Source organism: Monodon monoceros, unplaced genomic scaffold, assembly GCF_005190385.1.
Source record: "Monodon monoceros isolate NGI ecotype Baffin Bay Population unplaced genomic scaffold, NGI_Narwhal_1 Super_Scaffold_3, whole genome shotgun sequence".
NCBI classification, from domain to species: domain Eukaryota; kingdom Metazoa; phylum Chordata; class Mammalia; order Artiodactyla; family Monodontidae; genus Monodon; species Monodon monoceros.
In genome coordinates, this window is record NW_021703780.1 from 81,620,432 (window position 1) to 81,637,377 (window position 16,946).

General features: G+C 39.5%; 1 protein-coding gene and 1 pseudogene across 7 annotated transcripts in view; one reads left to right on the forward strand and one right to left on the reverse strand.

Moving 5' to 3' along the window:
- Positions 1–16,946, reverse strand: part of FRMD4B (FERM domain containing 4B) — a 336,083-nt gene that overhangs the window by 38,776 nt on the left and 280,361 nt on the right. For all 7 annotated transcript variants that reach the window (XM_029242032.1, XM_029242034.1, XM_029242031.1 and 4 more), the window contains 4 exons: positions 6,490–6,573; positions 4,896–4,961; positions 2,253–2,310; positions 719–805 (listed from right to left, as the gene is read on the reverse strand). In XM_029242032.1, the coding sequence (XP_029097865.1) occupies positions 719–805; positions 2,253–2,310; positions 4,896–4,961; positions 6,490–6,573 (295 nt within the window). The remainder of the gene's footprint in view (positions 1–718; positions 806–2,252; positions 2,311–4,895; positions 4,962–6,489; positions 6,574–16,946) is intronic.
- On the forward strand, positions 10,594–11,151 carry LOC114906985 (annotated as a pseudogene).

Consider the following 16,946-nt stretch of genomic DNA (forward strand, 5'->3'; position numbering starts at 1 on the left):
CTTATATAGGCAAAAAAGTATTGTACACTTGTGCTTGGTCAAGAGGAACAACCTCATAATCAAATTGCCAAGAATGTAACTTATTAGCTCTGGAAAATCCAAACCTGATAGTGTGACCCTTTAATAAATAGCATGTAACTTACTTTCCTCTACAAAAAAGTAGACATGTTAAATGTGGAAAATTGTGAAACAAAGATAAGCAAAACTAGCAGCAGTAGTAGAAAGAAGGTTACTTATAACTGTATCACTGAGAGGTAACTAGCACCAAAAATTCTGACTTAACGTTTTTACAATTCACCCATTTGTTTATCCATCCAATGTACATATGTATATGTATGCATATGTGTGTGGATGCATGTATATATTTTTATATATGTAAAATTCATTAAACAAATGACATCATCATGTTCATACTAACTTAAATAGAAACCTAATTGTATGCACTTGTAAACTACGTTGTGATCAACATCCTTGTAGTTAAATCTTTGTGCGTAATTTTACTTCCTTAGGATAAATGATCAGACGTGGAATTGCTGTATAAATGGGGCATGAATGAATTATAAAAAGTATTTCACATTTAACTTGAGTCTTCTCTAAACCTAGGACTTCACTAATCAAAAATTCTTTACCCAAGACTGCTTGTTGCCCCATAAAGTGATGTTTCTAGCTCTAGAACAGCTCAATGTTCTCATAAGTGTCTGAAATGATTCACACTTACTTTCCGAGGTTTCACCTTATCTTGCAAATCATACTGGCCAATTCCTTTATAGCTGATTCCAAGCCACCAAGGAAGTCCTTGTTTATCCTGGAAGATGGAAAACCATGAGAACCAAGACCTAATTGTTAAGTCTTACAGAGATGAAGTAACATCTACCAATTTCATCCTTTAACAAGTATCAACAAGTTAAAATAATTTTGTCTTGGTAAACAAAACACTATTTAAAATCCTAACTTGTTATTAAAATGCTTTCTTAGAGCTTCTTCAAATAAGATCTGTAAGTCAAAGCACACCAATACTATTAACACCATCAAAAAGAAAGTAGCATTATTGTTAGGATTAAACAGTTGGAGAGAAGAAATAAAATGTAAGTAATTCCACCAGGAATTAATCCAGAGTACAAAGCCAGTTAACCACTGGAAAAAAAAAAAAAAAGAAGAAGAGAAAGAAAAAAAGCTCTTTGTTCTCTTGATTAGTAACCAGTTATAAAGGTCAGAGAAGTTTCCAAAGAATTACAACGATGAGAAAAGTGGTTCCAAATCCTAATGTTTATAATATACTTAACAAATGAACATGGGAATACTAAAACATTCTTTGGGTGAATTATATGATTCAAAGATGAGATGCTTGAATAATGACTTCGAGGTACATATGGGGAGGGGAGGAATACATTTTTTTTCATAAATTTATCTTTTAGGTCTTGCCAAAGAAAGGGATATATACTGACATAGGGAAAGAAAAACTTGGGCTTAAACATATACCCATATGCAAACAAATTAAGAATCAGTAGAAATTAAAGTGGAATTGGTACGTATTTTTAGTACAAGGTGTCCTCATTATACAGGTATTATCCAATTCCCCACCATTTTGAATTGCAAACACTGTCAGAACTTGAAAAGTCACTCAAGATTGATCAAGTATAAAATTATTCCTCTTTCAAACAGGACTCTCTTCTTAACAATATGGTTTATCCTCTATCATCTCAAAATATTTCTTAGTCAATCTCTCCCTGTGTATAAACAACTGAAAGTACTACACAAATATAAAACATACCAATTGAAAATGGGTACTGCAAATCTTGTAAAAACTTGAGGATTTTGTGAAGCTGCTGAAATGATACTGGATGATTCTTCAATGATTCTCATACAAAGGCACTATCAAATGAACATCTAGTAGCATTAGAAAGGTGCACAGTTGGAAAAGAGAAAAATCAGCAAAAGTAGCTAAAAGATTAGGTGTGCCAAAAGAGAATGACCTGAATACTTCAGGGCTAATAGAGGCTTCGGGAACACATCTGAACACAGCTAGTATTTCGCAAAAATAATGTGCTTTATGATTTGCTAAAAATGACAAGATACAATCAGGCTTTTATTTTTTTAAGAAAATCAATCCTATTCTAAATGCTGAAATTTCTAGAGATAATTTACATATATATGCATATTGATTTATGTGATTTTAGAAAGTTGGTGTTGTTCACTAACTCTCCTAAAATAACACAGGCATGATGAAAGGTTTGTCATATAAAAGTATTTACCTTTACTGCATAATAATGGACTCCATAGGTCGGTAGAGCTTCTACTATTTTCATATACCTATGGAAAATGAATATATATTATAACCTCTTATTAAATTAGTTGGAGGGTCCTTTTGGGAAAAGTGATCTAAAGAAACACAATTTGTATCTACTTTCCTCATTATAACTTTGTCTTTGACTAAAGTAGAAATAGAATAAACCACTCCAGGGAGTAATATATTTTACTTTATCCAAATGTTGGGAGGTTGTTAACAAAAATTCAATTTCAAAAAGCTATAGGAAATGTTATTTTCTGCATATTAAAATTTCTATGGCTTAGAAACATATTGTACTTTATTATAAACCCAAACTTCAAGTATTTTTAAACTAGCACCTAATGATGCAAGTCATGAGAATCAACTTTTGGGTCATGCTCATAATAAGTAAAAAATAAAGCTTATTTTCTGCTTGCTGTAAATTAAGCAAACATGCTATAATAAAAACACGGTGGTTATTATCACTGATGGTGGTACACTTTTAGAAATTTATACTTAACTTTTAAGTCAAACCTCTTAGAAATATATGCTTTAAAACAGTGAATTTTATTATATGCAAACCTGATTTTTAAAAATATGCACCCCCCCAAAAAAATTAAAGTGATGATGTACCTCTTGTTATTTTTAATTCAACAAGTATTTATTGTATAACTTTAAGACTTTATGGAGTGGACTAAATTGTGTAAGATTTCCTCTCTGCCCACACAGAACTGAGGTTCCTGTATGATACAAGTGGACTCTTTAATAACATTTTGGAGATCAATGGCTCTGGACCTTGTAATCAATAAGGTGATAACTTTTTAAAGTAAAAGGTCTACATGTTAGTGAATATAAAAAGTTAGGGGGACTTCCCTGGTGGCGCAGTGGTTAAGAATCTGTCTGCCAATGCAGGGGACAAGGGTTCGACCCCTGGTCCAGGAAGATCCCACATGCCACGGAGCAATTAAGCCCGTTGCTACAACTACTGAGCCTGTGCTCTAGAGCCCGTGAGCCACAACTACTGAAGCCCATGCGCCTAGAGCCCGTGCTCCACAACAAGAGAAGCCACTGCAATGAGAAGCCCGCACACTGCAACAAAGAGTAGCCCCCGCTCGCCACAACTAGAGAAAGCCCGCGTGCAGCAATGAAGACCCAACGCAGCCAAAAGTAAATAAATAAAATAAATTTATTTATTTTTATTTTATTTTATTTTTTTGCGGTACGCGGGCCTCTCACTGTTGTGGCCTCTCCCGTTGCGGAGCACAGGCTCCGGACGCGCAGCCTCAGCGGCCATGGCTCACGGGCCCAGCCGCTCCGCGGCATGTGGGATCTTCCCGGACCGGGGCACGAACCCGCATCCCCTGCATCAGCAGGCGGACTCTCAACCACTGCGCCACCAGGGAAGCCCAATAAATTTATTTTTTTAAAAAAAGGGTAGATGTGCCAAGGCCAGGCAGCAATTACACTGCACAGCCAGGATTCCAACAAAGTGAGTCGGATTCCACAGTCTAGAGCCTTAACTACCAAGTTAGACAATTTCTAATTTGCAGCCACAATGATAATGATCAAAGGAAGTAAGAGGATGCTGCATTTCAACAAGGACAGTTCATAATACACTCGTTAACCTAACCTAAAATCCTTCATGGAAATTGTTATTCCTTTTTGTTTTCCAGTTCACAAAACAGGCACAAGTCAGGGATTCAACTTCAGGCTGTTAACTTCTCATTTCTGTCTTGAAGATCACAGCAGGTGCACTATGACAAAAAGGAGATGAGCGCAAGAGCAGGGATGTGGGGGAAATCTATACACTGACCAGGGGAATAGTGATCGCCAAGTCCTTATTTCACTTCTCACATGCTCTGAGCTATATTCAGCAGAATTTTTGTTAAAACTTCTATGGCCATAACAGTTATTCTACTGTACAATTGCTATAGCAATAATGCTACATTCGTTTTTACAATTCAAAAATTTTTAAATTATAAATTTACTTTTTACAATTTAAAAACTTCAGTGTAGCCTGTGAACTGTTCTTAATAAATGATGGTAACTCTATAGGTCTAAAATGCAGAAATCTATCATTATGGTCTGCTATTGGTACCATAAAGAAACAGATTATCCAACACTGACACTGCGTGCTCCACCCAAAATAGAGTCACAAACCAGGTGACAAAACACGGCCTCCAGATAGATGTTGTTTGGCTCGTGTTGTACTAAAATTTTCTTAAAATTACTTTGCAATGTTTAAAGTTAGGATTTAAAAAATTGTAATTTCCAGCTTTTCTTGAAAAACATCAGATGATCTGGCAACATTATGCCTGAATGCTGAAGCTGAGTAGTCTCGTCTCTAGCCAGGGCAAAAGCTCTCTAGTTCACCACAGTCCCCACCACTCCCTATTGCCTACTGTTGGCCTATGAGTTCTCATTGCTGTTACCTGTCTGACACTGGTAGGCATCTGAATTGATGACACCAAAGTATGGAATGACCCAAGACACTTTATAATTCATGGTAAGATACTTCTAACCAGGTGAGTACTATATGCACACAAACTACACAATAGAAATCATTTCAGATGACTTTCTCAAACGCAAGACATTACAACTATATCTAAGCAAAAAGAAAGATACTTACTGAACCACAGCTTGACCCCGAGTCAGACCTTTGATTTTCAAATAATGCTCAATTACCCTGTCCTCACTGTAAAACAAGGAAATGAAAAGTAGAGCAATGCATGACTGTCTGAGGTACAGATCCGATTTCAAGATTCTCAGGTGGCCTACTTGAAACACTTGAGAAAGAAGGCCTAGACCAACTTGTTTGGGAGACAGAAGCTAGTTGACTTTTGTTTTTGTAGGATATGGACATATGGACTCCTGAACCTCAGAAATTTGACTACCTTGTCTCGATTTTATACAATTTTATACAATATACTTATATAATATGTAAATTTTTGAAAACTTAAGTTATTAGAAAAGGAAACATAATATCAATTCATCAAATAAAAAACTAATATTCTCTCCCATAACTGAATGGAATATAATAAATACAAAATAATGTTATTAAATGCTAGTTAGAGAGCCTTGCTGGGGAAATTAAAAGGGTTTTTTAGAGAGATCAGCAAGTGTAAGGTATTATAGACATTTTCCTTAAATTGTTCAGAAAGATTTAGAAAGAATTAAAAATGCTTCTGAGTGAGTGTTCAATCTAAAATATTCTACTGTCACTACTTGTGGACATGATACTTTAGAAGAAAACCCTTCATTATTGTCTTAGAATAAAACTTTTTGACTAGAAAGGAGAAACAGGCTGAAGTCTGGTCACCTTTGACATCATTCAGTTATTTACCCTCCTTTCAGACTGGTAGCTCATTAGTCATATCTCAAGTATAACTGAGAAGAATAAACGTTTTTACCTCTATACAACAAATAAGCAACAGTAATTGGTCTTTGCTTTTTATCCTTAAGAAACTATCACTTAACAATGATTCATTTAGAAGGTTCCAGACTCAGGATACAATGTAGCCTCAGTACCTACTCTCACTATTGACTTGGGAAATATTCCAACTTTCATATTACAGCTATTCACGTTGAATATTTATTTTGTAACCAGTTTTTTAGTGGAAAGGAAAACCATCTTCAGGATTCACAGCCTTAAATCGAGGAAAATATATTTAAAGGGAATGTAAGTAATTCAAGGGGAGAAAATGTACTTTTCTAGGAAAAATGTTGCATGGGAAGTGGGTACTATGGATTCATTAAAATACAGGCAAATAAAACAACTCAAAATAGACAATGACTTCTGGCTGTAGAGGAAACCTGATCATCCAGGTTGTTTCTGTTTATTATGAATGCCTCTGTTCAAGGGAATCTGTATTTTATACCACTTGTATTGCACTCTGCCACATTAAGCCTGCATTACACAGTGACTGCACATACACTGAGCAGGATTCACTTAAAAGCACATTCTACAAATGTATCATGCACTTGAACGAGAAGGCACATGGCCACTCTTCACACATGACTATAGTCTTGGGACAATGATCTCCAGAGAGATTTCATAAGACCTTTTCACTGGAAGGATCAAGGTCTACTTATGATTAGACTGACACGTATGATGGGCAGTTTGGTATTTTCCGCACTTATATTTCTTTTAGTTCCCTGAAGAGCATGCCGTTCTCCGTGGAGGTTACCGTAACAGGGTCACCGGCAATCTTGGCGTGGCTTACCAGTAGGCAAGGGAGGGGTGCTCCTGCAGAGTTTTGGTTGGAAAGGCTGGTAATGTCTTTAAATCTTTCCTGGCATTTTCATCACTAAAAAGAAAAGTAATACAGTATGTCAGTCGTTGTTACCTAAAAGATTACCCAAGCTGGTCACCACATGAAATCTGAAAAGTAACAACAGCACACTGGGCTCTGCCAAATGTTATTGTCAGCATACATAAGGCTGTAGACTTTAACTAAAGGCAGCCCCCAAATGGACAACCAACCTGATGAGATTTTGAAGTTTTTAAAAGACAAAAAAAAAAAAAAATTTAAAATACTATTAAATTGCCATAATCCCATTTTCCTTACTTATAAACTCCATTTTCATTGTATATTTCCTATATGTGTCTATTTTATTATTGATATATAATTATTACTACAATTGTGCACACTTTATATTCTATTTTTATGCAGCATTCTTCAAATTTCATTATACACTTTCTCCACACTCCTGTAGTACCCTCATAATTATTTTTAGTGGTTATATAATGTTCACAGTGTTGGAACACTGGTTATCCTAAAACCATTCACATAGAATCACCATTTTTCATAATAGCTATCATTGCAATAAAAACGTTTGAGTATAGACCTTTCTATTACTCATCTGTTAACTTCCTTGACACTCTCTGAAATAAAATGGACCAAGTCAGCCATCTGCGGAAATCACTTGGATAGAAGATGACTTGAGGGACTTCCCTGGTGGCGCAGTGGTTAAGAATCCACCTGCCAATGCAGGGGACACGGGTTTGATCCCTGGTCCAGGAAGATCCCACATGCCACGGAGCAACTAAGCCCGTGTGCCACAACTACTGAGCCTGTGCCCTAGAGCCTGCGAGCCACAACTACTGACCCCACGCGCCTAGAGCCCGTGCTCTGCAACAAGAGAAGCCACCGCAATGAGAAGCCCACGCACCACAACAAAGAGTAGCCCCCGCTCGCTGCAACTAGAGAAAGCCTGCGTGCAGCAACAAAGACCCAACGCAGCCAAAAATAAATAAATTTAAAAAAGTTAAATTAAAATAAAAAATTTAAAAAAAAGATGACTTGAAAATGTGTTTCTAATGAAATCCAAGGAAGTTATCCCTCAAATTGCAACAAGTGAACTAAAATGCACCTCATGAAACATCAGCTAATTTTAAAATGGCAAAATTCTGGGAATACAGGCAATATTTTATAATAACTATGAATGGAGTTCAATCTTTAAAACCTGTGAATCTCTATGTCATACACTTGAAACATATAATATTGTAAATCAACTATATCTCAGTTAAAAACAATAATACAATGAAAACAAAACAGAACCAAAAAAAGGCAAAATTCTGGTTGTGAAAAGAGAAGGGTGTGGATGGGATAGGGAGGGTGGGAGGGAGACGCAAGAGGGAGGGGATATGGGGATATATGTATACATATAGCTGATTCACTTTGTTATACAGCAGAAAGTAACACACCGCTGTAAAGAAATTATACTCCAAAAAAGATGTTAAAAAAAAAAGAGAGAGAGAGAAGGGTGTGGTCTTTAAGGAACTTAACAGAAGGGAGAACAGGTAATATGACCCAGTCAGGTTTGTCCTGCAGTGTGAGAACAGTCCCAAGTATTTAAGAAGGCAGTCTCTGATGAAACAGACATGACTCTCTGGGGTTCATTAGAGCCTAGGATAAGCACATTAAAGAGTTACTCAAAATCATGATTACCCTGGTTGGTGTTCATCAAACAGCATACTGGTAACTTTTTTCCACTTACTTGCCACCTCTTCATATCTTTGCCATTATCATCTCTTTGTTGAGGTTACCAAGAGCAGCATGAAATGCACTTCTAGGGCACTGTTCACCTCATGGAAGTCCCATCACAACTCTTCCCATGTGGTAGGTACTATTATTACCCAGACTACTTCACAAGTAAGAGTTTGAGGTTTAGAGAAGCTAAGCCTCTTGTTCAACATCTCTCAGCTTCTATGTGGAGGAGCCAGAAGGCTTCAAAGGCCAAGACTATAACCACTGTATTCAATTACCTGATTCCCTGAAAGACTCCCAGAGCAGCGTCCTGGGACATTCTCATCTCTGGCAAGGCAGAGCTCCCCTTCACCCTCACCCCTACTTATAAATGAAAACTCTGAACTGATTAGTTGCAAAATCCATCACTCTAAGCATTTTTACATTAGCTTCCCCAGGGTTTGCCCCAATGTGAATCGTGATACTGAAAGAGATGAACCCCCAACTGTAGGACTAAACGCTGAACTCAAGGTCAATCTCCTCCCAAAGCATTTATTCAATTACCTAGATCAAATGTTATAGGTCAAACTAGGGAACCAAGTATGGCCTGCAGACAGGCTTTGTTTGGTCTATGTTGCACTGTGCTCGATTAGAAATTGCTCTCTCCTGTCACTTGATCAGGCCTGGTGTAACTGGTTCTCCTTCAATGTCTACAGAAGGTTTGTTTACTGGTTCTATCACCAAGTTTCCCCACCAGGCCACAGGACAATCAGGTGAACCCACTGAGCAACCTGTACATAAACTTACTTTCAGTAGGAACAGATAGAGTTGAGTGTCACCTAGCTTAGAGACTGTATGATTTGTACCTGTCAATGCTATATTTCAAAACTAGGCTTGGGGCCTTTCCTAAAGGTGAGAGATCTGACTTTACAAATTACTCCAGGAAATGAAAAGTCACTTGGCTCCCATTCTTACATAAGGATAAATCTCTCTATTCATTTGAAATCTGAGCAGTATGGCTTAACCACATTGACAATCTCGGGAAACTGGTTTGGGCTTCCTGAAAACCAAAATATATACCACAATCGTATTTAATCACAGTAAAGGTCACCTGTCAACTCCCAGTAATGACATTTATTTCTCTCAATAATTTCTTTTACGCTCTGTCCTTCAAATCCCATTTCCTTTTCAAAGAGGTTGGCTTGTGAATTTTTTGTGAAGGGCAAATACCTGTACATGTTCTGAAGTGACAGACTAAGGATAACACTTTTTGTTATTAATCATCACCACCAGCCACATGTGTGTTATTTCCTGGGTTCATGTGAACTGTGTGCTGTGTTCCAAGAACTCAGCCTCACGTTCACTTATTTCTTTGGATTATAGTTAATTTTGTGGCAATCAAGACCTACTAGGGTAGAAGAAGCGAAGCTGCTATTTACCATAAATTCACTTATTCATTTAGCAAATACGTATCAAGTGTATAGTGCATGCTGAGCACGCAGCAACAGGTGTCAGATGACGAAGTGGCTTTGAACTTATACCAATGTAGTCAGCCAGAGCAGAGAGGAGAGAGGGGAATGAAGTGAGAGGGAAATTGTATCCATCATTTTATTCAACAAGCTCATGGTTGAGAATAAGTGCGAAACGGGAGACTTGAAGTTGCTGTCCTTTAAGATGATTTTAGTTCCTGTGTCCTTAAAGCACCAGTCTCTCAATATACTGAGATTTTTCTAGTATTAAAGCATTTAACACGTGTCTGCTAAACACACAACTTGTATATCTAGTGACTAACTTAAGAAATAGCTACATGTTACAACTGGAGAAAAATACTACCTGTGTTGGATATACTGAAAGATGAACTTTGGCCTTCGACATGTCACCTTCCCAAGGAGTTTTTAATTTTAACTGCACCATTAGAACCTACCCTAGTCCTAAGATGCGATAAGACATTATACATCTGGAAATGGTGACTAAATAAATCAATAAATTACCAAACGTTAATCACAAGGCAGCATCCTAAATAACAATGAATATTTACTCATTAAGACCTTTTTGGGATACTAATCAATCACTGGGAAGCAACTAAAATGTGCATTAATAGGCAAGTGGCTTAGGGATCATTTTACGGAAAGCTTAGACTACTTTAAAAGGAATATAATTGAATAGGTGGAGCACAAGGGATTTGGGGGGGGTTGTGAAACTATTGTGAATAATACTGTAATCATGGATGCATTTGTCAAAAGCTATAGAACACAGAGTGAACCATGATTTGACTATGGACTTTAGCTAATAATAATCTCTCGTCTTCTTTTCCTCGGCGCTGCCTACGGAGGTGCCCGCCATCTCCTACTCGGCATCATGGCTGCCCTCAGACCCCTCGTGAAGCACAAGACTGTCAAAAAGAGGACCAAGAAGTTCATCTAGCACCAGTCACACTGGTATGTCAAAATTAAGCGGAACTGGCAGAAACCCAGAGGCATTGACAACAGGGTGCGCAGGAGATTCAAGGGCCAGATCTTGATGCCCAACATCGGTTACGGGAGCAACAAGAAAACAAAGCACATGCTGCCCAGCGGCTTTGCCCAGTTCCTGGTCCAGTTCCTGGTCCACAACGTCAAGGAGCTTGAAGTGCTGCTGACGTGCAACAAGTCTTACTGTGCTGAGATTGCGCACAACGTCTCCTCCAAGAACCGCAAAGCCACTGTGGAGAGAGCAGCCCAGCTGGCCATCAGAGTCACCAATCCCAAAGACAGGCTGCGCGGCGAAGAAAATGAATAGACAGCTCGTGTGCACGTTTTGTTTAATAAAACCGTAAAACAGCAAAAAAAAAAAAAAAATCTGTCAGTATTGATTCATCACTTGTAACAAATGTACTACACTAATGCAAGATGTTACTGATAAGGGAAACTGCGAAGAGAGGGGGAGGGGGAAGGAGAGAGGATATATGAGAACTCTCCATACTTTCTGCTCAATTTTTGTGTAAACCTAAAACTGCTCTAAAAACTGAAGTCTATTAATTTTTTTTTAAAAAGGTAAAAAAATAAAGAAATATACTTTAAATTAGTGGTTCTTAACTGGGGCAATTTTGCCCCTCGGGGGATATTTAGCAATGTCTTAAGACATTTTTTGACAGTCACAATTGGGGAAGGAGGTGTTACTGGCATCTACTGAACTGAGGCCAGGATGCTACTATACATCCTACAATACATAAGATGGGCCCCCAGCAACAAAGAATTATCTTGCCCCAAATGTTAATAGTGTTGAGGGTTGTGAAACCCTGATTTGGATTATTATAAAACTCCTGATAATTCAACCCTAAAACTTCTAATTGTATTGTATCTTTCAGACTTAAGAATTTTTCTTTTGTGTCACTCTTAGACCATTAAATATTAGAATATAAATATACCTTAGAAGCAACTCTCTAATAGGAGCCAAGTGAGAGAAGCATTAGAAATCCAACTGTCTAAGCCAGCTGAGAAAGGCAAGTGAAGCTCGGCAGCAGACACAGGGTCACAATGGGGACTCGGTGGGGACCATGAGGAAGAGGAGAGAACATTACCCACTTGAAGTTACTTAGGATATAGATTTGACTGTGCGTGACAGAGATCAACACTTTAATTTCTCTTTACCTACAAGTTAGAGCTAGAATAGCATGAAGTGTTCAGGGACTGAGACTCTTGTTGCTTCACTGTTCGTGGGGTTCTGCTGTCCTTCACATGGTCTGAGATAGCTCACCACCATGTCCACCTTTTAGCCATCACGTAGGAGAAAAAGAATAAAGGAGGACATACCCACTCCTTTAGGGGCAGAACCTGAAAGCTGCCCACTTCCCCTAATCCCACTGGCCAGAAAAATCACAAGGCTCTTGATAATTGCAAGGGACACTGAGATATGTAGTCTTTATTTTGGGCAGCCACATGCCTTGCTACTAATATTATTACTAATATGGAGAAAAGGGAGATTGGATACTGAGGAAACAGGTGCCACTGCTGATGGGGAACCACCACTCAGATCAATGTAATTTCTGCCACGTGAGAATGTGGATCCACTATTGCCTAATGATTGCACTTTCTTCAAAAATAAGGCAAAATCTCAGAGTTTTACCTAGAATGTCTGAACTTTAAAATATTGCCTCAACCAAAAAACAAAAAAGGAAAGCCAAAAATAAAAAGTAAAGCATTGTGCAGGCTATATAAAACATACCTGCAGACCATCACTATCGCTTTGCAATTTCTGACAAACTAAGAGTAAAGAATGTATAGGGAGGCCCTTCTCAGTTCAGCTTGGTTTCTAGTTTCAGATAATTTACTTACAATGCAAAACATCAGTAGGGCATGAGTAAATGAGACACATAAATAATTCTGACAAATGTGGAATCTGGACCATCCCAAAAGATTACTTTCTCAGGAAAAAACACAGCCTTAATTTCTTTGTGTTAGAAAAGGTTCCTATTAATCCTCCAAATCTGTTCACTTGTGCTATCGCAAAATATCCTTTCTTGTGAATACACAACATCACTTTCTATACGGACCTATTAACACAGGAAACTTCTAACAAGCCACCACCAATAAGGAGGTGATTGAGCTGGGGACCTGTCTATGACACTAAAGGAGGACAAAAAAGCTGGCTGAGACAGATGACCTGGCAGCAAAATGGATTAAATCGTTCAACAAGCAGTGCACAAGTAGAAGCCCAAATGGCCAACAGGCAGAAGCAAGTGTTCAGCTTTATAAGTACTCAGGGAAATGCAAATTAAACCTTCAATGAATTACCACTTTGCACCCGACTGCACTGAGGTTACGTGAAGATGAAGGGTGATAGGAACTCCCATCCATTGCTGTAGAATGCCCATTGACATGATCTTTTTGGAAATCTGCATACCCCATGACCCAGAGATCCTTTCCTAGGTATACCTCTAGAGAAACTTATGCAAAAGAAAAGGGTTTATAGCAGCATTGTTCACAGTAAGACAAATAAAGAAAACAGCCCAAATATCCCATAGCAGTAGAAATGATAAAATTACAGTATTCATACAATGGAATACCATGCAGCAAACAAAATACAGACTAGCTTCCCACAACGTGATGAATCTCACGGTATTTAGCAAAGAAGCAAGACCCCAAATAATATATACATCACCATCCCATGTATATAAGTTCGAAAGCAAACAAAATGAAACTACAGAGAATCATACATAGGTGATACAGTATAAAGCAAAACAAGAAAATATGTTCTATACAGCCCAAGCACCTCTGGGGAAAAGAGAGGATTTTTACTGGGAAAGGGGGGTCCACTACACAATGGGGGTGGGGTGGGATCCTGGCAACATTCCTCATTGGGTGTGGTTATGTGGCTGTGTAATTTCTAATTTGTTATTTAAACCATTCATACATGTTTTACACATCCTTCCGGGTGATATAATTCACATAAAACTAAGTCAAATATGGTTAGTGGGTGTAAGGGAGGGTACTGATGAGCAAGCCCGTTGCCATTTAGAAGGCAAGTGTTTCAAACACTGGTGCATTATTTTAAGTTAATCCTGATCATTTTCAGAGTTTAGAACCTGAAGGATTTCACGTTTGAGTGGACTGACAGTAGCTGAGTGCTTATTTGTTCACCCTCCGAAGAACCCCTGCGGGGGAATTTGCCTGGGAGCCAAGGCCACGTGGATGCACTGAGCTGGCAGAGGCAGCCAGGTCTGGCTTGGGCAGAGAAGGCCCCTCCTGGGGCTGACAGGCAGGCAGGGTGGGAGGCTAGGTTTATATGAATGAGGGTCAACCTCAGAATCCCAAGGGAGGGCCTCTAAACAGCCGGGAGATGAGCAAGCCTGGACGGAGATGTCTCTGCCTCGTCCCAGCAGGAAACGCACTCACCCTGCCTGGACGTTCTTTTTTTTTTTTTTTAATTTATTTATATTTGGCTGCGTTGGGTCTTCCTTGCTGCGGGTGGGCTTTCTCTAGTTGTGGCTCGCGGGCTCTAGAGCACAGGCTCAGTGGTTGTGGCGCACAGGCTTAGTTGCTCCGCGGCATGTGGGATCTTCCTGGACCAGGGATCGAACCCGTGTCCCCTGCGTTTGCAGGCGGATTCTTAATCACTGCGCCACCAGGAAAGTCCTGTCTGGACGTTCTTGACCCGAATGCAATGGAAGTGTTATTTTAAAGATGAACTTGACCAGAACTGCCAAGAGGGACTGCTTTCTCCAGGTCCTAGCCAAAGACAATGCCCATAAATCTACAAGACTAGCTCCTTCTCAGTAACAAACCAGAAATTGCTATTCTTCATCCTTTCAGCAGGAATTCAGATGCCACAATGAAGAACACTGCGTTTTATCTAATTATCTAGGCTGATAATTAGATTAAATACCTGATAATACCTCCTTTAGGTATTCCAAGTTCCTATTCTGACAGCTTTCTAGAAGAAAGCGGCCCATGACCCACCATTTAGCCACCGCAGCTCTTTTTCCCATGATGATTCCTTTTGGCATTCCCAAGCCCCTTTCACGGGCTCTTGTTTTTCTTTACTGACCGCAAAAGCCCTGTAGGAATGTGCCAACCTCACTCATTTTTGAGAGAGCCACATGGCTGGCAAAGCTGAGGCCACCCTTTGTGTGCGCTGGAGCAGTTGTGTGGAAACAGCCACCCCCAGCAGATGTGTGCACCTGTTTGTGCCTAATTGGGAACTTGCCCACAGTGACAATCAGCCACCTGCCATTCTCAGGCTGGAGGACGAGGGAGTGCGGGCAATTAGCAAACTGTGGTGCTGGCACTTCTGGAGCAAACGGATCACTGAATGAGATCCCTCAAAGATGGTAGCTGTCAATGCTTGGTGTAGAAGCACCCTTAGGTTTCTAGGACAGTTTTAAAAAAAAAAAAAAAGCCCAAGCCCCAAACTTCCCTTTTCTTTTTGATGCTAACGCTCTTCCTTAACTGAAATTGCAAGCAAAGATACCTACAAAGCACGTTAAATATAATGACCCAATGGAAATGAGCGTAGAAACATCACCAAGACATAAATTAAGCTCTTTAAAAAGTAACTTGGGACTGGAGTCTTGAATGAGTATAACTCATGCATATGCAAATGTAAAAAAGCTATAGTTAATGCCTGTTGAACACTCAAGATAAAGTCTACCATGTAGCCTAAGGGGCCTCCAAGACCTCAAGCAAGTTGTCACAGCTGGGAGCTCTATTTAATACTGTGCTATGTGCAAGCTAAAGATTTACTGTCTTTAGGAACTGGTGTAAATTAGAAACGTTTGCCAGTCTTCTGGAGTTGCCTGTACAGAGGCTGGTGATAAGCCACTTCCTTATCTATGCTTGCTAGAGAGCTGGGGTGGCCGTCAAAGTTTTGCACTATACTGAAGGAATGGTCCATGGCAATGATCATAGCAGCCAGAAAAACTGTATTTAATGTCTGTTAAATGGTGTAACAGGTGTCAACTCAATTACTAAAGCATTCCAGCTGGATCCAGTGTTTAAGGAGGACAGCTTGCTTAAACATGCCATTATTAGAAGGATCTTGGAGACTGAATATAAACACTAATTTCCTCAACTAATCTACCAGCGTTGATCAACACCTTGGTAGTTAGCAGTTGAAGGTATGTTCTCAGTTTATTAGAGCATTTGTTCACTGGCCAAATTGCCTTCACATCACCCTTTTTTAATTAAAAAAAAAATCATGTTTCTTTCAGTTATCTGGGAACTTGGCCTTCAGTGATGAATCTAGCTTATTATCTCCTTGACTTAATAACTAGGGAGTTCTAACAGTAAATTTGTCTCCACTAAGTCCTAGGTAAAGGGATTTTAAAGGTTGACAAGCATGAGAAAACACAGTAGTTCTTTTACAATCCCCTGACTAGCAGCATCCCTATTATCTGAGAACTTGTTAGAAATGCAAATTCTCGAGCCCACCCCAGACCTACAGAATCAGGAGGGCAGAAGCTGGGACCCAGCGATCCGTTTAATAAATGACTTGAGAACCACAGGAACAGAATAAACACATCATAAAACAAAGGGAGATTTTCAAGAAAGAGATAGCAATCTACAGTTTAAAACAGGAAAGAAGGTCAAAGAGGCTGAGGACAGCCCAGGAGGTTAGTTTCACGAGACTCTTCGAGGCTGAGCCAGCAGTTATACAGAGTGGATACCTTCATTCAGTCCCTAAAAAAGAAATGCTTTGAACGACAGCTCACACTCACTGAGCATTACTAGGTTTCAGAGACTGGACAAAAACCTCTCTCTACAGGTTATGCTATTATCACCAGCACCCCCATTACATAGATGTGAAAACTGAGATTTAAGAGAGATTTAAACTCAAACGGCAAGAAAGTAGCAAATATGGGGCTTCCCTGGTGGCACAGTGGCTGAGAGTCTGCCTGCCGATGCAGGGGACACGGGTTCGTGCCCCGGTCCAGGAGGATCCCACATGCCACGGAGCGGCTGGGCCCGTGAGCCATGGCCGCTGGGCCTGCGCGTCCGGAGCCTGTGCTCCACAACGGGAGAGGCCGCAACAGTGAGAGGCCTGCGTACCGCAAAAAAAAAAAAAAAAAAGAAAGTAGCAAATATGACTCCAAGCCTGTGCTTGAACCACTCTGTCTAACTCCTCTAATTCCAAAAAGAGACAGAAAATGGGGGGAGGAGGAGGTGAGGAGATGGAAGGCTTCTGCCAGCTTAACTCGAGGCTTCAGAATTTATAATTATAGTGGCCTCTCATCG